This window comes from Mustela putorius, unplaced genomic scaffold (genome assembly GCF_011764305.1).
Source record: "Mustela putorius furo isolate JIRA1106 unplaced genomic scaffold, ASM1176430v1.1 tig00003972_pilon_pilon_pilon, whole genome shotgun sequence".
Lineage (NCBI taxonomy): Eukaryota > Metazoa > Chordata > Mammalia > Carnivora > Mustelidae > Mustela > Mustela putorius.
In genome coordinates, this window is record NW_025422115.1 from 17,155,689 (window position 1) to 17,178,017 (window position 22,329).

Sequence of the window (22,329 nt, forward strand, 5' to 3'; positions counted from 1 at the left end):
TGTGTATACAAATTACCTGGGGACCTTGTTAAATGCAGATTCTGATTCTGTAGGTCAGGAATCGGCCTAACATACTATATTTCCAACAAGCTCTTTGCTGGTCCACTGACTCCAATTTGAATAAGAAGGCTCTCAATGTATTTAGAGATGCATGTGTAATGATAAAACTGTTTTTTACTTTTTAAGCAAAAGGAAAAAATAAACACAAAACTCAGAAGAATAGATACCATTAGCTCTGGCTAGAGGAGTGACTGGAATAGGTAGATGACATTTTCTTAAACTGGCTGTCCGGTTCATAAGTATTCATTATATTTTGTAACTTCCATATATTAATATATTATTTTCCATATCAAGTATTATATACTTAAGAGGACGATGAAAACCATACAAAAATAAGACAAAATGATCACCGAAGAAGCTAGGTGGCGTCAAAGGCCTGGGCAAAAAAAGTGGTGAGTCCACATAACTTACAGATGTAACTAGCCATAACAGCGTTAAACTCAGTACTCAGTACTGGGTGACCAGAAGTCCACCCACCCAGTCGGGCTAATTTGTATGAATTCAACTGAGGAGTTAGGTTTCGTACTTAACGTCCAAATTTCTCAGACTTGCTCTGTTTTAGGAACCACGTGGCAATCCTGCTAACAATACAGTTTTCCAGGAGGCTCCCGTATAGATCTCGATTCTATACATTAAGGAAGCAGCCGGGGAATCAGTATTTTTATAGGTTCGCCAGCGTCCAGCCCCGCCAGACAGGGAGGAACCGCTAGCCGGCCTGCTAAAGGGCCCGGCGGTAGTGAGCCCCGTGGACTACCGGTCAGCCCCGAACGTCCGGCTCCGGAAAGATCCCCACCAGGTGGGAGGGAGCCGACGAGGGTTAGCACGGTAAACTCCATCCAACAAGCACGGCGGTCACCCGTCTTCCCCCAGCACTGTCCTCAGCTTCTCTGGGCAGACTCACCTGAAAGTCCCTAAAAGGTGTAAGTCTGAACGAGAGGAAACGACTACCGCACTAGAGGATACATTTTGGGTAACTTAAGACCTCGCGAAATTTTTTAACAAAAAACGAAAAGATAAACACCTCCCCGTGACGCCCGCCGCCCCACCTCCGGCCTCTCTCCGCTACTTCTTCCCGGTCCCCTCAGCCAACGCGAAAAGAAACGCGAGACAGAGATGTGAGGCGTGGCTCACTCTGACCAATGGAAATCGAAGGCGTGGCCTCGAGCCTCTCTCTCAGTGGCCAGGGGGCCCCAGGCCCGGTCTTCGCGCTCGGAGGCGGAAGTCGCTGGGCGACTCGTGCGCGTTCTTAGCCAGGCGGTTTGCTGCACCGGGAGCCGCCATCATGGTGCGGAAGCTAAAGTTTCACGAGCAGAAGCTGCTGAAGCAGGTGGACTTCCTGAATTGGGAGGTCACTGACCACAACCTGCACGAGCTGCGCGTGTTGCGGCGTTATCGGCTGCAGCGGCGGGAGGACTATACGCGCTACAACCAGCTGAGCCGGGCTGTGCGCGAGCTGGCGCGGCGCCTGCGCGACCTACCCGAGCGCGACCCGTTTCGCGTGCGCGCCTCGGCCGCCCTCCTGGACAAGTTGTATGCTCTCGGCCTGGTGCCCACTCGCGGCTCACTCGAGCTCTGCGACTTCGTCACGGCCTCGTCCTTCTGTCGCCGCCGACTGCCCACCGTGCTCCTGAAGCTGCGTATGGCGCAGCACCTCCAGGCTGCCGTGGCTTTCGTGGAGCAGGGCCACGTGCGCGTGGGCCCCGACGTGGTCACCGACCCCGCCTTCCTTGTCACGCGCAGCATGGAGGACTTTGTCACCTGGGTTGACTCGTCCAAGATCAGGCGGCACGTGCTGGAGTACAATGAGGAGCGCGATGACTTCGATCTGGAGGCCTAGCGGGTCGTCCCGGCCAGGGCTGTGCCTCATAGATGGGACAGCTGAGAACTGAAGTTTGAGATTCTGTGAGGGCGCTCTCCCCGAGAGTGTGTCAGCCAGGCTTTGGTTCTTAAGAACTTAGCCCCTCAGCTGCAGGCTACACACAGAGCCAAAGGGTACGGCCGTTTTCCATGAATTTTGTTAGTCCTAGGACTGTTGATAAATGACTGATTTAAGAGTCACTGGGAAGGAGTTTGGTGCTGCACTGTGGAGTTGTTGGATTGTGTGCCTGAAACATTGTAGTGTGAAGGAACTTTGGTCTCCACCCCCTTCCCCTCAGCTTTCCCTGTATTATCTTGTAGCAGGACAATTTGGTTCAGTCTATTTAATTAGAATACTTGCTCTGGTTTTGTGATTAAGTTATGTACAGACGATGGAGAATTTGGTCTCACGTTTTCATAAAATGGGTGTTACTGTAGTATTATGGGTGCCCTTCCTTGCCTAAAGGAAGACTTCCAAATGCCAATAAATGGTCCAGCTGCTTTGTATGTGCAAACTTTTGTCTGTCTGGTTTTCTCTTTTAGGTACACATCTGAGCTCCTAAGGCTCAAGAACCCAGCAGAAAAGAATAGGGTCAGCAGCGACCTGCCTGTGGATGAGGCCTGCCACAGGGGGGCATGTGGAGGTTGCAGGATGTTGTACAGGGCTGGGCAAATTTGTCAGTTTACCAATCCCTTCCTCAGAATGAGTGTTTTGGCAGAGCTCTTCCCCACAAGACTTCCTGTTGATATTCCAGCCCCAGGAAATACCATATTAGAGGGTGAAGTGTTTGCTGTTTGCTTGCCTAAGGAAATAATCACCCTGTAGCTTGGCCATCTAGCGGCTAGAAGTGGCCCAGGGAGTGTCCTGGAAACATGTTCTTCATGGTAGGAAATTGGAGAATAGGAAGACTACCTCTTTTTACCCAAAACTTAACACAAGGAGAAAAGGTAGGATGCCAAGACCATGGATTGGCTTTTACATGTGCCTTCTCCATTACCCAAGGTGAAAGGCAGCATTTGGTAGAGAAACAAAGGAAGGGGATGCTGTGGAAGGTAAATAGCAAATACCTCTATCATGTGTCAGGCACAGTTGTAAGTGCATTATGTGAATTAATCTGTTTAATCCTCCCAGCAGTGCTAAACTAAGAAATGGGGAATCCAATTATCCTCTGCTTTTCAGATAAGGGAACTGAGGCAGAGATGGGTCAAACTGCCCAAGTTTGCATAGCCAATAAGCAGCGGAGCTGGCATCATGCTCGCTTTAAGAGACTGTCAGTGTTGGCTCAGCCAGTCCCTGAGATAATGTAGGGGTATAGAGAGAATCCCCGAATTTGAGTTTCCAAGCCAGCAGAGAAGCAGCACCAACCAATGTGATTGGTCCCCGACAAGATGCTATACAAAGGTTTGAGCAAGGAGCAGGCTTTGGGCTTCAAAGACTTAACTCTCACTGAGACCTGTGTTAGGCTGTCCTTTGATCTTCCCAACAACCCTGCAAGGTATAGGTAGTCTTATCCCTGTCTTTAAAGTGTGGGAAATAATTGAAACAAGAACTTTGTCCAAGGTTGGGGTTCAGGTCCAGGCTTATGTGACTCTAAAGGCCATGTTCTTTTCAGGGCCATTGCTTTAGAAGTAGAAGGAAAGAGAATCCTACTTAGCTCGGGTGGCTGGGCACAGTCTCTGCCCATTTGAGGAATGTCCTCAGGGTTCCCAGGATTGGGGATCTCATGGGGAAGCTGATGCTCTAAAAGCCACCTCTGGCTCCTACCCAGATCCCACAGACCAAGGCAGGTAGATTGACCCTTTGGAGTAGTTGGAGCCTGCTTCTATAGCCCAAACGGATACAACTTCCAAGTTCCCTTAAAGGAAACTGGGCTTAGGGTCTTGGGAGTAAAATACAAGAGTCTTTAGAAAAGTTCTTCTTTCTTTGGGAGGAAGATATGAAAGAATAACTTAGCAAAAGTTATCTAAAAACTTAAAAACTGGGATAGCTCACTCAGTCTGTTAAGCATCTACCTTCAGCTCAGTTCATGATCCCAGGGTCCTGGGATTGAGTCCCACATCCCTACTCAGCAGGGAGTCTGCTTCTCTCTCTCTCTCTCTGCTTCTCCCCCCAATTAGTGCGCTCTGTGTCTCTCTCAAATAAGTTAAAAAAAAAAAAAAAAAAAACCTTCAAAAAAAACTTGTAAAAACTTAAAAAAACAACAAAACCTATGCAAGAATCAGAAGGCAAGTTCTCGAACCAGGCTACCTGGTCTGAATTGGGGCTTCTAGGCTTAACTAGCTGTGTAACGTTGATGATTTTTCTTAGCCTCCTCTGTGCCTCCATTTGCTATAATACAAATATGTGGTAATACAGGGTAGGGGAAAACAATGGGGAACTACTGCTCAACAGGTACAGAATTTCCATTTGGGCTGATGAAAAAATTTCAGAAATAGATTGTGGTGATGGTTGTACAATGCTGTGAATGTAGCAATGCTGTGAATGAACACCACTGAGTTGTGTACTTAAAAATGGCTAAAATGGCACCATCGTTTTTTAATTTCTTTACCACATTTTTTTTTAAAGATTTTATTCATTTGATAGACTGAGACACAGCGAGAGAGGGAACACAGCAGGGAGAGTGTGAGAGGGAGAAGCAGGCTCTCCACAGAGCAGGGAGCCCAACGCGGGGCTCCATTCTAAGACCCTGGGATCATGACTGGAGCCGAAGCCAGATGCTTAACGACTGAGCCACCCAGGTGCCCCACCACAATTTTTTTTAAGTTTTATTTAGTGACTTAAGTAATCTCTATACCCAGCATGGGGCTTAAACTCACAACCCTGAGATCAAGAGTCGCACGCCCTACTGACTGAACTGGACAGGTGTCCCCACAATTTTTAAAAAGTGAAAAAAATGGGGGTGTACTGACATTAAAAATTATGGAGAGGATTAAATGGTTTAATTCCTACAAAGTACTTAGAGGAGCTCCTGGAATGTGTTAAAACCTTAAAGCTTAGCTCCTGCTTCCCCTCCTTCCCCAGGCCACAAAAGAAAGTCAGGGAGCTAGACATGTTACAACCAAAAAGCCTAATGGATGGGGCGCCTGGGTGGCTCAGTGGGTTAAAGCCTCTGCCTTCGGCCCAGGTTATGATCTCACGATCCTGGGATCGAGACCCGCATTGGGCTCTCTGCTGGACAGGGAGCCTGCTTCCTCCTCTCTCTCTGCCTGCTTCTGCCTCTTGTGATCTCTCTCTCTGTGTGTCAAGTAAATAAATAAAATCTTTAAAAAAAAAAAAAAGGCTAATGGATGAAGAGATGTGGCAGGAGATGGGGCACCTGGGTGGCTCAGTGGGTTAAGCCTCTGCCTTTGGTCATGGTCTTGGAGTCCTGGGATGGAGCCCTACATGCCCACATCACCACCCCTCACTCCCCAACCCCCCCCACCCCTGCAGGCAATCTGGCTCACTGCTCAGCAGGGGGTCTGCTTTTCCCCCTCCCTCTGCCTACTTGTGATCTCTCTCTCTGTCAAATAAATAAAAATAAATAAATTTAATTTAATTAAAAAAAAAAAAAGAAATGTGGCAGGAGGGAAAATTGATACGACCTCTCAAAGCAATTTTACAATGTATCAAGAACCTTAAAAACAGGGCGCCTGGGTGGCACAGTTGTTAATCGGCTGCCTTCGGCTCAGGTTATGATCCCAGGACCTTGGGATCAAGCCCCACATCAGGCTACCCACTCAGCGGAAAGCCTGCTTTCTCTCTCTCCCACTCCCCCTGCTTGTTTTCCCTCTCTCACTGTGTCTCTCTCTGTCAAATGAATAAATAAAATCTTAAAAAAAAAAAAAAAAAAAAAAGAACCTTAACAGCATATATTATAGGGGCACCTGGGTGGCTTGCCAGTCAGTTAAGCAGCTGCCTTCAGCTTAGGTCATAATCCTGGGGTCTTGGGATCGACACCGCGCCCCCCTCCCGGCATTGGGCTCCCTGCTCAGTGGGGAGCCTGCTTTTCCCTCTCCCTTTCCTGCCACTCCCCTTGCTAGTGCTCTCTCTCTGTCAAATAAATAAATAAAATCTTTTTTAAAAAATAGATTATATGTGGGGCACCTGGGTGGCTCAGTCAGTTGGGCATCTGCCTTTGGCTCAGGTAATAATCCCAGCATCCTGGGATGGAGGCCCGCATCGGGCTCTCTGCTCAGCAGAGAGTCTTCTTGTACCTCTGCCCCTCCTGCTCATGCTTTCTCTCAAATAAATAAACTCTTAAAAAAAAAACAAAAAAAAACGGGACACCTGGGTGGCTCAGTAGGTTAAGTGTCTTCCTTCGGCTGATGAGGGTCATAATCTCAGGGTCCTAGGATTGAGCCCTGCGTCAGACTCTATGCTCAGCAGGAGTCGACTTCTCCCTCTCACTCTCCTTCTATGATCTCCCTCTCTCTCTCAAATAAATTAAATGTTAAAAAAAAAAATACATTATATACCCTCTGATCTAGAAATGTCACTTTCAAGAATTTAGCATAATCATGGGTCTTTGCAGAAAATTAACTACAGGGATCATCACAGTATTTCTAATACAGAATAATAGGAAAAAATAAAAAAATGTGTCCCAAGTGGACTGGTTAAATTATTGGATAGCCTTGTGATGAAACACAGCCACTAAAAATTATAGGTAGGGGCGCCTGGGTGGTGCTGTCCATTGAGTGCCAGACTCTTGGTCTCACCTCAGGTCATGATCTCAGGGTCGTGAAATGGAGCCCTGAGTGGAGCTCTGCACTCAGTGGGGAGTCTGAGATTCTCTCCCTCTGCCCTCCCAGCCTCATGCATGTGTGCACATGCGTGCGCATGCACACACTCAAATAAATCTTTAAGAAATAATAATAATAATTATTATTATGGCAAGGTAGCCCATCCCCTCCAAGTTTCTGACTCAAGTCTGAGTGGGCCTGAGGTGCTGCTGGTCACATTTTAAGAAGCACAAGCTTTGTGCCCAGTCCAATGCATGGCATAAAGCCAGCACTGCGACAATGTGAGATCATCTCCCAACAACTGAGCAGGGCAGAGGCTGTAGGGGCTGTAGGCAAGCCTGGGCAGAAAGCAAGAGAAGCAGGGGCCTGGCTCTGCTGATGATTTAAAGTATGATTTGGGGCATACATACCCTCCCGCACTGGACCTCTCTCCCTTTCCTCTCACTAATAGGAGAAGGCTGAACCAGGTGGCCCCTAGTTTCTGCTTGGAAGGTTTTTTATTTGAAGGCGAGAACATGAAAGAGTGCAGTTAACATTTTAAAAAAGGCAGAGAAGAAATTAGAGGTGCTTTGCGTGGCCCAATAATCCCCAGTCTGACTCAAGGTGAAAGCTGTGCTAGCTTTGGGACAAATCTGAGAATGGGCCCCCCTGTTTGGCCCCAGGGAAGTTTCTAGGAGGTATCTTTCCCCCCACTATCCAGGGCTGGGACTATTCACAGCCTGGGGGGTGGGAGGGCAACATGGGGATGAACCAAGTCACCCATTCAGCTCACCAGCTGAAAATCAGAAGCAAAATGAGACCCCCTCAAAATACAGAGCAGGCAATGTCTCATGGGCTAAAGATAAGGAACTTTGCACTCACTAGGACCTGGATTAAAATCATGGCCCATCACTTTCTGACTGTATATGACCTGGGCGAGCACTTCTGTCTACAGAGAAGAGACTATTTTGGGCTCGCCTAATTAGTTGACATACTTATGATTAAGTAAATCAGTAAGGGAAAGGTTATCTTATAACAAGAAGTTACATATTAATAAAACAAAATTTTTGAGGATTCACTCCGTGCCAGGTACTATCCTAATCACCTTACCTGAATTATGTCACTTAACTCTAACCACCTTGTGAGGTAGGTGCTATTATTAGTCACATTTTATGGGGGAGGAAACTGAGGCATAGGTAGGTGAAATGAAATAACACATAGGCCATAGAGCCAGCTGGTAGGTGAGTCTGGATTTGGACCCAGGCCATCTAGCTCCAGAGCAAAAGACCTGAACCACTCTGACTTGCTTCCTTTCACCCAGAGCTGAGCCCTAGGTACATCTGTGAGGGGGATGTGAGGGAAAAGAGCTTTGTCCCCTCTGAGCTTTAGGATCTCCTGTGCCTGCAGCGTCTGCATCCAGGCTCATGTGACACGTATTAGTACATGATTTTGCCACCCTCTCAAGTCAGAGTCTCCCTCCTGCCCAACTGGCTGGAGAATCCCTCTCTTACAGGGTCTCCAAGTGGGCGATGAGAAGCAATGGTCCTCAAGATGGCTTAGATGGTACAGGGCCTAGGTTTAAAGCATATCAAATTACACGGGGGAAAAAGCTGTTCCCTTTTCAATTCTCTTTCAGTTCCAGTAACCCCAAAGGGAAGGTCTTGGCTAGGGGGCTAGACTTGAACACTGTATAATTCTTGCTACCTCCTCCCCTCTTTGAGAACAGTAAGACTTCTCAGTTGTTGGTTTTTTGTTTTTTTTTTTTCCTATATGAATCCCAAAGGCAGCCCTTCCTGCCACAACTTCAGTGCAAGCCCTGCTCATTGGCCTCCTGATCACCACGAGGATTTAGGTTCTCCACTGAGTTGCCAGGGTGAGCTCTTTCAAGCTCAAAGTTATCTCATAACTTTAAAAACCTCCATATGGAATGCAGGTAAAATCCAAACTCTCCGCTACAGGAGTTAAAGGCATCCCACCTGCCTCTGCGACCTTGCTGCCTCCCCTTCCTCCTGTGCCTCCTGTCTACCCTCTCACACAAACCTCTCTGGAAATGCATTCAGTCTCCCTGTCCTCACCAATGGCTCCTTTTCATCATTTGGGTCTTGACTCAAATGTCATCTCCTGAGAAGAGTTCCCTGAATACTGGCCCAGCAGCCCCATGCCACTCCCTCTCAACCCAGCCACCTAAGCTCCTTAACATTGGTCTGCCCCCCAGCTATAACCTGTAGCTCTTAGTTTTCTCTTGGGCTGTAAGGTCCTGGAGGGTGGAGACTGCGTCAGTCTTGGTCATTTTGATATTTCCTGTGCTTGGCTCAGTATCTAACCTACAGTAGATATTAAACACATATCTGTTAAACACAGTGACACTCAGGAGTCCTCCTGAGAGCTTCTTTTGGAAATGGCTGGCCACCTTCCTGCTCTTGAGGTCCTCTTTTTTAAGGAGGGATTCTCCCACTTGTGGGCACTTACTGGATGATTTTAGGGAGTGCACAGATTCCACCTGAAATAATATCACCATGGAAAAAGGGGAACTTCCCTCTTCCATTATCTTTGAATTTTCCTCATTGTACAAGAGGAAAATTCTGTTAGTGTTATTCCTTATCACTTCTCCAACACTTGCTAATCTCAGATTCTTACAAAGTCCTCAGTTTCACAGTTTCCTGCACATACCAGTATTTAGCTAGATTATAACATTATGTTATTTTCACTGTGTATATATTTCATAGATACTTTGTTAAAGTGGGAAGTGATTTAAGGTAATGCTATAGTGTTCCTCTCTTAAATAAACTTATTTAGGTTTTTTAAAATAGCAAATTGACTTAAAGACATTAAACACAGGTGTATGTGTCTGTGGCCAGTGTTGTGAAGGGGGGTGCCTTTGGTGATATTTGGGGGACCACTCACTGTTCCAGGCAAAGCAGTCCCTTCTGGAACACAGACTAACTCCAAATGAGTCCCTGGGCCAAGTGCCATTTAGTTTGTTCAGTGATATGAGACGTTATTCAGCTGAGTATGAATGAGCCTTTTCCCTGGACCTCAGTGCATGAATTTGGGGGACCTCTTTGTCAATTGCAGTCTATTTTGCTTTAATGTGTAGGGCCTCTGTTCTTTTCTGTGCAGTTCCGACAACTTGGTATGAACTCCATGGTCATGAGTAGAGAATGGAGGATCTGGAACACAGAATACTTAATATCCTGCTGTTAAAGTTTCCTAGTGAAGTCAGGCCCTGGGCTTTTCTTTATCTATCTTATAAGCCAGACAAACATGAGCTATTATTTGTGAATGCACCAAATAAATAACCTAGTGCACAGCTTTGCTCAGCCCAACTACTGAAAGATAGAACTCAGCCACATAAATTCTAAGGTCCAAAAAACTGTACCTTCCCGGGCCCTAAGCACCCTTTACCCTCTGTGCCAGTCGGATCTCCTATTCTTTTCAGTCCATATGGATGGTGTTAGGTATTTAAAATATGCAGCAAGTATACATCTTGGCATTCCTTTGACTCAAAATGTGCCAGCTTTGTGTAGTTTCCGTAGCATACTAATACCCAACTTCTCCATAAGTCAAACATTCAGCAAATTCAAATGTTTGGCTTGAAAGCTGTGTGGCTTTGGATAAGTACTTAACCTCTCTGAGCTTCAGTTTACTTCCTTGAGTTGTTTGAAGATTAAAGGAGATAATGCAAGTGAAGCAGTGTCCAGCATTCAATAAATGGCTGTCATATTTTTAGTTTGCATCTCACCAGTCCCCTCCCTCCAAGAGACTGCACTCTAATTTGATTAGCTCTCCTAACTATATCTCGGCAGCTTCCTCTCCACCCCTTGCAGTCATTCAGTCATTTCTTTACCAAGATCTACTGAGTGCCTTGTTTTGTGCTGCACGCTGTCTCCGCTAAGCAGGAATCAAGCCAGGTCCCCAAGCCAGGTACCAAGCGCACAGCCGAGTAAGAGACTCTCAAACGGAGCAGATGGGCTGTAATGGAGGTATGTGGCCCGTGCAGCCAGAGCGAATGCGGCGGGAATGTCTCACTGAGACTTGGGGGTGTGAGGAGTCGACGGAGAGGGGGTGTCATTCAGGCAACTCGCAGTGTCCGTACAAAAAAGCACAAGCACAGGAGAGAGCGCGGACTGCTGGTGTACGTACGCCTAAAGCCGGGGGCAAGCTTCAGGACCCCAGGCCGGAGGGCTTTGAGTCCGGGTTCCTCCAACTGACAAAAGGAGCCCCGAGGAGCTTGAGCTCAGGAGTGAAGCCTCGGCCCGGCCAAGCCACCTTGAAGGAACGGTTCCGGACAGTGCACCACAAGAGCCTGTGGACCCCCGCTGCGGCCGACCGAGAACACGCCAGCCACTAAAGGCGGAAATCACTGCCCGCGAGCTAGTGGACTGCTGCTGCACTACCAGCATTCACGGCGCTGGGCGGAACCGGAAACTCCGGGCGCGTGGCTGGTGGGCCTGGCGGCGCGGCTGCGGCCCAGGGGGCGGGCCCGGCTCCCTCTGGACAGCTGATTGGTCGGCCCCTGGCAGCGCGGCCGCGGCTCCTGGAACTGTCATCTCCGCCGGGTGAGTCCTGGGTTCGAGCCTGAGCCCCTCCGGCTGCCGAATTGCTTCTCGGTTCCCGGCTAGCACCCCCGGCCTTCCGAGGTGTCCCCTGTAGAGGCAGAGCCAGGCCCGGGCTCGTCTCGGGCGTGCTGCTCCTTTTCTGTTCCAGACTATTGTGCCAGGACCGCTCAGGTAGTTTTTGTGGGGGAGGGGCGAATCATGCGTAGCCTATGGGACCTCGTCCCTAGAGAAAGGTAATGCGGGGCTGTGGCATGGAGGACAACCGAGTGGATCAGGTAGAGGCTTGGGGCCTGAAGCCTGGTGAAAGCCTCAGAGGAGGCCTCAATCCCGGAGGCGGCAGGGGACTTGCGTGGGTCTGGATGAGACCGCCCAGGATGAGGTCAGAACTCCTGGAGGCAGGACCATCCGAAGAATGGGTTGAAAGAGTAGGAGCTAGCCTAGAAGAGCCATAAAGGTACAGAGGACCGCCCCAGTATCCAAGACGTGTTTAATGATTTTGTGATTCTTGGCAGAACGGGAGGCCACACCGAGATAAAGCGAGATACGACCTAATAAGTGTATTTTAGATATGGGCATCACATTGGTAAGCCGAAGACATAATTAATTTTTTAAAAGATTGTATTATGGAAGTGTTTAGACCTATATAAAAGTCAATAAAACACGGAAAATAGCATACCATATGGATCCAAGTTCTGGTCACCCAGCCTCAACCACAAATGGCCACCCTGGTTGCATTACACATATGTTAAGATTCGCCTCAAATCCATACCGGTAATATGTCAATCTTAAGTTTAAAAACAAAAAAGTTCCTTTCATGTTTAATGGGTATACAGGTTCAGTTTTGCAAGATGAGAAGAGTTCTGGAAATTGGTTGCACAACAACTACTGAACTCTAACTTAAAAATGGTTAAGATGGTAAACTTTATGTCATGGGTTTTAACCACAAATCTTTTTAAAGTTTCTTTCAAATGAAAAAAAAAAAAGATGCTGCAAATTAGGGGAAAAATCTGATCTTCAAATGTGCAATGGAAAGTAACTCATTGCCAAGTAGAGACCCATAGAATTGTTTTTAACTATGGAGGCTCTGGAATGAACCTGTTGGTTTTGATGCTCAGAGCAGTGGGACCTGATCTAGGGTGCAGTTTAAGCACTGGTGGTGTCCTCTGGTTTATACTAGACCTAACCTGAAGGTTAGGCCCACCTGGCTTTGCCAGATTTCTCCTGAATATTCCTGTTTCTTACACTCAGAGGTGTATCTTTAACCCATAGTGAAACTCCTGTACCTTCATTCACAGAGGGTGAGTGAAGTGTGAATTTGTCTTTTTCTCTCCATTCTTATTCTTTAGGGCACACCTGGGTACTCTGTCTCCAATCTACTCCATCTCCCAAATGTACCACAGGTCAGTCTTTCACATTCCTTGGTGTTAACTGGTAGGCAACCTCTCTCTTCCAAGTGAGCCCTACATGGGTAGCCTCCTTTTGCCCACCCTAAACAAACAAAACAAACTATAAAATGAGAAAACAACTGCCAGGTTTGGGTTTTGGGCTCCCCTTATCTTGCTCTAGGGGCCCCAGGACCGGCTAAATTCTCTTACTGTAAGTTGGCATTTATTAGAGAGTCAAACAATAATTGGATAAAATCTGCATTAGAAAGTTATATTAGAGGGGTCACTTGGCCTGCCAGTTGGTGGAGCATGTGACTCTTGATCTTAGGGTTGTGAATTCAAGCCCCACATTAGGCATAGCGCTTTAAAAAAAATAAAATGCAGGCATCTGGGTGGCTCAGTTGGTTGAGAGTCTGCCTTCAGCTCAGGTCTTGATCCCAGGGTCCTGGGATCAAGCCCCATATCGGGCTCCCTGCTGAGCAAGAAGCCTGCTTCACCCTCTCCCTCTGTCTGCTGTTCCCCCTACTTGTGTTCTCTCTCTCTCTCTGTCAAATAAATAAATAAAATCTTTTAAAAAATAAAAAATATAAAAATAAAATAAAAATAAAAAATAAAATATATGCATTAAAAATAACTTATATTAGTTTTTGAGTAATGGCTATTTAGAACTATTCAGGAAAAAAATTAGACACTTGATCATATCACTAGATAGTAATGATGGTAAGATGGAATTAGTGACAGGGCTGCTGGTAATGAATGACAAAGCAAAAGCTAGATTCAAACACAGGGTGAGCTTGCTTAGTGTTCTATATGTAAATATATATCTTTTTTAAAATATTTTTATTTATTTATTTGAGACAGAGAGTGAGTGAGAGAGAGACAGCATGAGAAGGGGGCATGTTAGAGGGAGAAGCAGGCTCCCCACAGGGCGGGGAGCCTTACTCAAGGACTCAATCCTGGAGCAAACTGAGCCACCCAGGTGCCCTGCATATATATACCTGTTCACTGAGAGCTATCGAGATGATCGTTATTGAAGTATCTGCAGGAAATAGTGCTATTGTTCATATATAACTCATTTACCCTTTAACTTCCTTTTTCTCCATAGAAACAGTTGTGATTTTGGATTAAGTGAGTTTTTTTTAGGAATACAGCCATCATGTTACATCATAACTGCCTGTATACAGGAGGTGATATGAAATCAATGAACCATTTTCTTATGTTTTTCTTTGTAGGGAAGATGGAAGAGCTGAGTCAAGCCCTGGCTAGTAGCTTTTCTGTGTCTCAAGATCTGAACAGCACAGCTGCCCCACACCCCCGCCTGTCCCAGTACAAGTCCAAGCACAGTTCCTTGGAGCAGAATGAACGGCGCCGTCGGTTGTTGGAACTGCAGAAATCGTAAGGGACGCTTTAACTCTTTGGCCTCTTTCTTTTTTTTTTTTTTTTAAAGATTTTATTTATTTACTTGACAGAGAGAGATCACAAGTAGGGAGAGAGGCAGGCAGAGAGAGAGAGGCGGAAGCAGGCTCCCCGCCGAGCAGAGAGCCCGAAGCGGGACTCGATCCCAGGACCCTGAGATCATGACCTGAGCCGAAGGCAGCGGCTCAACCCACTGAGCCACCCAGGCACCCTCTTTGGCCTCTTTCTTCAGGTTAGGAGCTGGGAGCCAACCAGGAGGCTCTACATCTGGTTTCTTCAAAGTAGCCCCTTTGTACATACATCTTGCCCATGAAGTTGAGAGGCATAAATCCTGGCAGAGGTAGACATCCTGTACACTGAAAGCTTAGGAAAAGATGGAAACAACGGCAGATACTGAAATTTGAAAGCAAAAGCTCACTTATTTGGTTAAATTTTTCTTTTTTTCCTGGCAGCAGTACCGAGCTTTGCGATTTAGGGACTTGTGAAAGCCACGCCCAGACTTCCACTCCCCACATTCCCCGTGTGGCTTCTGCACTCTGAATCCTGGCATTGGTGTGGTCTTCCTGTCTGCCTTAGCCCAAATGTTTCTGTGGAGCCCTTGAGAGTTCAGTACAAATAATTCCACAGGGAATCTGAGGAAATGTCTTCCATACACTGAATTCTCCGTGCCAAGATGAGCAAGCAGGCGAAGAGAACAGGATAGGAGAGTTTGAGGCTGTGCTGCTCTGAAGGCAGGCCCTGTCCATTTTTCCTCTGTACAACATGAGCCTCTTGGTCATAATGAATTGAGGATTTGAAGGAACTATTAACAGCTGCACAGTTTCTCTATGATCTGCATTCTGCCCAGTGCTGCGTCAGTGGCTGTATTTAGCAGGAATGGTTCCCTGTGGCCTCTGGGTTGCTTGTAGATTACATTCTCAGATCACCTCCCCCACTCCCCACCCCCATCTCTGTTGTTTAAATATTATAATTGATTATTTTGGAATAGGTAACACATTGATTGTATGTATTCCGATTCAAAATTCAAAATTTGTACGAGTATATGGTGAAAAGTCTCCATCCCAGTATGATGCTAAGTGAAATAAGTCAGACTGAATATGATTTCGCTCATATGTGGACTCTGAAAAATAAAACAATTAATAAACAAACAAAAAGTAGAATCAGACTGTAAACACAGAGAACAAATCGGTGGCTGCCAGAGGGGAGGGGGTAGAAGGATGGGCAAAATGGGCGAAGTGGGTGGGAGAGGCAGGCCTCCAGTTACAGAATGAATGAGTCTTGGAAATAAAAGGCACAGTGTAGGGTATACAGTCAATGATATTTAATAGTGTTGTATGGTTAGCTACACTTGTGGTGAGCACAGGAGATAACAGAGAGAAGTTGCATCATTGTATGTACACTGGAAACTAATGTAACCTTATGTGTCAACTGTGCTCAACAAAAAAAAAAATTAAGAAAATAAAAGTCTCCCTCCCAATTCTGTCCTCTGGCCATTCAGTTCCTCTCCCATATTATTAGTTTCTTTTGTATCTTTCCAAAGATATTCTGTGCAGATATGAGCAAGTGTGTGGTTGTATGTGTATATGCCATTTTTTTAAAACAGAGGCAGCATACAATATACTGTTTTGCACATTGTATTTAATGGCATGGGGTTTTTTTTGTTATTTTTTTTTTTCCCCAGAGATTGTGTATTAGTACCATCCTGCTCGGCAGAAAGTCTGCTTGTCCCTCTCCTTCTGCCCCTCCCCTTGTTGTGCGCTCTCTGTCTCTTTAGGGACCCCTAAATAAATAAAATATTTAATAAAAAAAATTAAATCATAAACTAAGAGACCTGTTATGAAAGTCAGATAAGAACTGGAGGAAGGGCACACCTGGATGGCTCAGTTGGTCAAGTGTGTGCCTTTGGCTCAGGTTATGATCCCAGGGGCCTTGGATCAAGTCCCACATCAGGCTCCCTGCTCCACTGGGAGTCTGTGGCTCCCTCAGCCCCTCCCCGTCTTGTTCCTTCTCTCTCTCTCAAATATTTTTATTTTTTATTTATTTTTATTAAAAAAAATTTTTTTTTTTAAATTTATTTGACAGAGAGAAATCACTAGTAGATGGAGAGGCAGGCAGAGAGAGAGAGAGGGAAGCAGGCTCCCTGCTGAGCAGAGAGCCCAATGCGGGACTCAATCCCAGGACCCTGAGATCATGACCTGAGCTGAAGGCAGATGCTTAACCCACTGAGCCACCCAGGCACCCCTCAAATATTTAAAAAAATTTTTTTAATTTGGGGCGCCTGGGTGGCTCAGTGGGTTAAAGCCTTTGCCTTCGCCTTCGGCTCAGGTCATGATCCCAGGGTCCTGGGATCGAGCCCCGCATTGGACTCTCTGCTCAGTGGGGAGCCTGCTTCCTCCTCTCTCTCTGCCTGCCTCTCTGCCCATTTGTGATCTCTATCTGTCAAATAAATAAATAAAATCTTGAAAAAAAATTTTTTTTTATTTGAGAGAGGGAGAGGGAGAACCAGGCTCCCTGCTGAGCAGAGAGACCAATGTGGGGCTCAATCCCAGGACCGTGGGATCATAACCTCTGCCAAAGGCAGACTCTTAACCAACTGAGCCACCCAGGTGCCCCAAATAAATAAAATCTTAAAAAAAAGAAGAAAGAAAGAAAGAAAGAAAGAAAGAAAGAAAGAAAGAAAGAAAGAAAGAAAGAAAGAAAGAAAGAAGCTGAAAGAAGGCCTGGCTGCTCCTTAGAAAGCCATATAAATTAGGGGCACCTGGGTGGCTTAGTCAGCTAAGCGTCCTATTCTTGATTTTGGCTCAGGTCATGAGGGTTGGGCTCAGGGTTGGGCTCCATGCTCAGTGGGGAGTCTGCTTGCGAGTCTCTCTCCCTCTGCCTCCCCCCACATGCACACACATTCTCTCTCTCTCTCTCTCTCAAATAAATAAATACATCTTTGAAAAATAAAGAAAGAGGGGCATCTGGGTGGCTCAGTTGGTTAAGCATCTGCCTTCAGCTCAGGTCGTGATCCCAGGGACCTGGAATCAAGCCCCACGTTGGGCTCCCTGATCAACAGAGAGCTTACTTCTCTCCATCTCCTGCTCTCCCTGTTTATGTACTCACTCACTCTCTCTTTCTGTCAAATAAATAAAATATTTTTTAAAATAAATAAGTAAAAAAGAAAGAAAGAAAGCTGTATACATTGGAAACTCCTCACATCTCGGTGACTCCTCTCTTTAATTACCGGGAGCCTTTGGATAAGATGCCTGCCAGGCAGGAAAGTGTCAGCTCTAAGGGGGGAGTAGAGATGGGAATCTGGAATGGTGTGTGCAGGAGCAGGGTCAGCCTTTCCAGCTAGTGAACCTTGAAAATTCCTTTCAACATGTCACTCTGTATTTAGGATACTCAGAGGAAGGCTGAGTGCACACAGAGGGGGCTAGTTTAGCATTACAAAGGAAATTCTACCATCTCTTCCACTAGAATTCCCAGGCTGCTCCTGAACTTGAAGCCCTTGAGTTAAACTAAAATTGTCACATTGTAGGGGGTCTTCCAAGGAGACATAAAAGGCCTGTCCTTGTGCCTTCTTTTCTCCAGTAAGCGGCTAGATTACGTGAATCATGCCAGAAGACTGGCTGAAGATGACTGGACAGGAATGGAGAGTGAGGAAGAGGAAGATAAGAAAGATGACGAAGAGATGGACATTGACACTGGCAAGAAGTTACCAAAACGCTACGCTAATCAAGTGAGTAGTCCAGGGAAGGTAAGGCCCAGGTCCAGCCCCATGTTGCCATAAAGAAAGGAGGAGACAGGAAGAAGGAATGGGGGACTGCAAAGAAGCTGGTTATGTGCATCAGGTATATGGACTAAGAGAAGAAATGGCTTCCAGTGCCATGTGGCAATGGGGTCAGGGAAGGCACTTGTCACTGAGGGAGGCTGGGGTGCTGGGTTTGAGAACATTTACCCAATGCCACTGCAGAAAGCCACTGGGCTATTGCTACACTAACAGAGTCCATGCACTTAACATTTCTTAGTGGTCATTGTAGGGCAGCTCTAGATTGGGCCTGCCCAGGCTAGCACTGTGCCCACCCTACCTCCTAGGTTATGGGTCTTTCCTGAGCAGTAGACTAACATGTCAGTCTTGGATCTTCACATTCAGATGGTGGAAGGTGGGGAGGACAGCTGCCCTTGAATTTGGGGCACCTGGCCAGCCATGCCAGGCCTGCCAGTTGGCCTACATGAAGTTGAGGCCATGAAACAATAGATGACAATAACAAACTTGACTAAGTGGTCTGTTGGTTGCAGAAAGAAACCAGTGTGGTTTCCCACAGGGGAAGTAGGCATGAAGACCATTCAGTACCCCATGGCACCCAGGTATTCCAGAAGGCAGGGGATGGGTCCATGTGGAGTTGGGACTCTACCTTGCTATTATATTCTTCTCTCTAGATCTATATCTTGTCAGCTCAGAATCCTGTCCCACCTTAGGATACGGTTTCTAGGGGTGCCTGGGTGGTTCAGTCAGTTAAGTGTCTGCCTTCTGCTCACCTTATGGTCCCAGGTTCCTGGGATGGAGCCCTGCATCTGGCTCTCTGCCCAGGAAGGAGCCTGCTTCTCCCTCTTCTTATGCCTGCCGCTCCCCCTGCTTGTTCTCTTCCACCACCCCCTACCAAATAAATAAATAAAATCTTAAAAAAAAAAGAATATGGTTTCTGGGTACACCTGCTCCCATCTTCTTTCTGTGTCCCTGATACAGCGCAGTAACATCTTCTATGATAAAGTACAGTTCCGTTCTGTTCAGCAAGCATTGTTGAAGGCCCTGCTCTGTATTAAGCTAGACCATGTGTGGGAAGATGGACAAGGGTCCTGTACTGGAATAAGTGGAGATTCTGTTTTTTGCTGTAAGAAAGTGAGATTAGCTAACAGCAAGGAAGGAAGCAAGGTTGTGAAATCAGGAAAAGGTTATTGAAAGAGGAGGCAGCTTTTTCCTTTTTTTTTTTTTTTTAAGATTTTATTTGTTTATTTGACAGAGAGAGAGATGACAAAGAGGTAGAGAGGCAGGCAGAGGGAGTGGGGGAGGCAGGCTCCCTGCTGAGCAGAGAGCCCAATGCAGGGCTCAATCCCAGGACCCCAAGACCATGACTGAGCTGAACAAAGGCAGAGGCTTAACCCACTGAGCCACCCAGGCACCCCAGCTTTTTTCTTTTTTAAAGATTTTATTTATTTATTTGAGAGAGGGAGAGAGTGTGTACATGAGCAGAGGGAGAGGCAGAGGGAGAAGCAGACTCCCCACTGAGCAGGGAAGCCCGACACAGGGGCAGGGCTCATCCCAGGACCCCGGGATCATAACCTGAGCCAAAGACAGCCACTTAACCCACTGAGCCCCCCAGGTGCCCCAAGAGGAGGTAAGACATTGACAGGCAGAGGTGCAGAGCATGCCAGGGCCTTCCAGGCAGCAAGAAGAGGCTGAGCAAGAGCCCCGAGGTGGGAGGAGTATACGGTGTGCGGAGAGCAGTGCAGGCCAGTGAGGATGGAGCAGCACAGCGCTGTGGGAAGGAATACAGCAGAAACATCTGCGCGAGTGTAGACTATGTTTTACATTATGGGGAACCACTGAGAATTTTTGAGCCAGGGACAGAGTTGGGACTTTGTATGACACGCATGTCCATGTATAGGAGGGCCTAGAAGAGAGAGGCTGTAGTAGGTTGCTTAGCTTTGCTAAAACCATCTGCTGCCCGTGCTGAGGGCAGTGAAGGTGTGAAGGAAATGAGGTCATGAGTGTGAGAAGTGTCGCCAGGATGAATGGATAGAATGTAACAGTGGATCGGATAGGAGAGGCAGTGTGAGAAGTGGTTAAGTGTTTAAGCTTTAAAGTCATGCCCCCTGACCTCAAAGTCAGGCTCTTTGTTGACCTTGAGCAAGTCACTTAATGGCTCTAAGTCTTGGTTTCTTATCTGTAGAGTGGGGATAGTTATAGTACTATTTCACAGGATTGTTAGAAGGATTGGAACAAATAGTATACCCTAAATACCTAGCCCAGAGCCCATAATAAATGCCCCACAAATGTTAGCTACCATTTTTTTCAGCAGCCGTGTCGAGATAAATTAACATACCATATAATTCACACATTTACAGGGTACAATTCAGTGTTTTTTGGTGTCGTCACGGAACTGTGCAACCATTGCCACTCTCTAATTCCAGAACAATTTCATCACCCCCAAAAGGAACTTCATACCCATCAGCAGTCAACTCCCATTCGTCCTTTCCCCTAGCCCTTAGCACTTAGTCATCTACTTTCTGTCTCTCTGGATTCACCTCTTCTGGATATTTCCTATAAATAGAATCATATGAGATATGAGATGTGCTCCTTGTGTCTGGTTTCTTTCATTTAGCATAAGGTTTTTCAAGTTCATCTGTGTTGGAACGTGCATGAGAACTTCATTTCTTTTTATTCCCAGATAATGTTCTGTTGTCCGGATCCCCCGCATTTGGCTGGTCTACCCATCAGGTGGTGGCATTTGAGTTGCTCCCACTTTCTGGCTGTTGTGAATAATAATGCTGCCGTGGATAGTCACGAACAAGTTTTTGCATGGATATGTTTTCATTTCTCTTGGGTATATACCTGGGAATGGAATTCCTAGGGCGTATGGTCATTCTATATTTAATATTTTGAGGAGCTGCCAGACTGTTTTGCAGAGTGACTAGAGTGTTTTACATCCCCGCCAACAGTGGAGCAGGGCTCCAGCATCTCCACAACTCTGCCAATGCTTCTTGTTGCCCATTCCTTTGAGTATAGCCATCCTGGAGGGTATGAAGTGGTGTCTCGCGGTTTGTTTGTTTTTTCAAGATTTTATTTATTTATTTGACACAGAGAGACACAGCGAGAGAGGGGACACAAGCAGGGGAAGTGGGAGAGGAAGAAGCAGGGAGCTGGAAGTAGGGCTCAAACCCAGGACCCTGGGATCATGACCTGCGCCAAAGGCAGATGTCCAACAGCTGAGCCACCCAGGCGCTCTGTGTGTCTCATGATTTTGATTTCCATTTCCTTATGGACTAATGATATTAAGCATCTTTTCATGTGCTTATTAACCATTCGTATATCTTCTTTGGAGAAATGTCTATGCCCTTTTTTGTTTTTATAAGTGAGGGGGACAGGGAAAGAGAAAGAAAGAGAGAGTAGGGGCAGAAGGGGAGAGAGAGAGAGAGAGAATCTTAAACAGACTCCTTACTGGGCTCAGTCTCATGATGCTGAGATCATAACCTGAGCCAAAATCAAGAGTCAGACGCATGACCAAGTGAGCCACTCAAGGCGCCCCGCTATGCCCATCTTTTTTTTTTTTTTTTTAAGATTTTATTTATTTATTTGACAGAGATCACAAGTAGGCAGAGAGGCAGGCAGAGAGAGAGGAAGGGAAGCAGGCCCCTTGCTGAGCAGATGTGGGGCTCAATCCCAGGACCCTGAGATCATGACCCGAGCCAAAGGCAGAGGCTTTAACCCACTGAGCCACCCAGGCACCCCAAATACCTATGCCCATCTTTTAATTGGGTTGTCTTTTATTATTAAGTGTTTAGAGTTCTTTTATATATTCTAGATACAAGTCTCTTATCAGGTAGATAATTTGCAATATTTTCTCCCATTCTGTGGATTGTCTTTTTACTTTCTTGATAGTATTAGCAGCAGCACTAAAGTTTTAAATTTTGACATAGTCTTATTTATCTATCCTTTGTTTTGTCACCTGTGCTTTTGGTGTTGTATCACTACCATTCTTTAAGGACACATTGACTATGTTTAGTTTAAGATTTGATAACAGAGGGGCACCTGGGTGGCTCAGTGGGTTAAGCCTCTGCCTTCGGCTCAGGTCATGATCCCAGGGTCCTGGGATCGAGCCCCACATCAGGCTCTCTACTCAGTAGGGAACCTGCTTCCTCCTCTCTCTCTGCCTGCTTCTCTGCCTACTTGTGATCTCTGTCTGTCAAATAAATAAATAAAATCTTTAAAAAAAAAAAAAGATTTGATAACAGAGGAATGCCTGGGTGGCTCAGTCAGTTAAGTGTCTGTCTTCAGCTCAGGTCATGATCCCTTCTCTGACAAATAAGTAAATAAAATCTTTTTAAAAAAATGAGATTTGGGGGCGCCTGGGTGGCTCAGTGGATTAAGCCGCTGCCTTCGGCTCAGGTCATGATCTCAGGATCCTGGGATCGAGTCCCGCATCGGGCTCTCTGCTCAGCAGGGAGCCTGCTTCCCTCTCTCTCTCTCTCTCTGGCTGCCTCTCTGTCTACTTGTGATTTCTCTCTGTCAAATAAATAAATCTTTAAAAAAAAAAAAATGAGATTTGGTAACAGAGAATGGTATTACCATTAACAGGGCTACAGGG

General features: G+C 46.4%; 2 protein-coding genes across 7 annotated transcripts in view; both read left to right on the forward strand.

Moving 5' to 3' along the window:
- SNUPN (snurportin 1) overlaps nt 1-22,329 on the forward strand; it is a 42,230-nt gene that overhangs the window by 5,723 nt on the left and 14,178 nt on the right. The window contains exons 1-4 of one of the 6 annotated variants that reach the window (XM_004758467.3): nt 11,053-11,177; nt 12,524-12,577; nt 13,795-13,957; nt 17,555-17,702. In XM_004758467.3, the coding sequence (XP_004758524.1) occupies nt 13,800-13,957; nt 17,555-17,702 (306 nt within the window). In that variant the 5' untranslated portion in view covers nt 11,053-11,177; nt 12,524-12,577; nt 13,795-13,799. The other 5 variants (XM_045070751.1, XM_004758466.2, XM_004758465.3 and 2 more) reach the window with 5 other exon arrangements.
- Nucleotides 388-2,432, forward strand: IMP3 (IMP U3 small nucleolar ribonucleoprotein 3). Its single transcript, XM_004758461.3, has one exon. It carries the CDS (start codon nt 1,343-1,345, stop codon nt 1,895-1,897), a length of 555 nt encoding a protein of 184 aa, XP_004758518.2. The 5' UTR covers nt 388-1,342; the 3' UTR covers nt 1,898-2,432.

What these genes read in the sequence shown, in the direction of transcription:
- IMP3 (XM_004758461.3), top strand. Translation starts at nt 1,343, where the DNA reads ATGGTGCGGAAGCTAAAGTTTCACGAGCAGAAGCTGCTGAAGCAGGTG.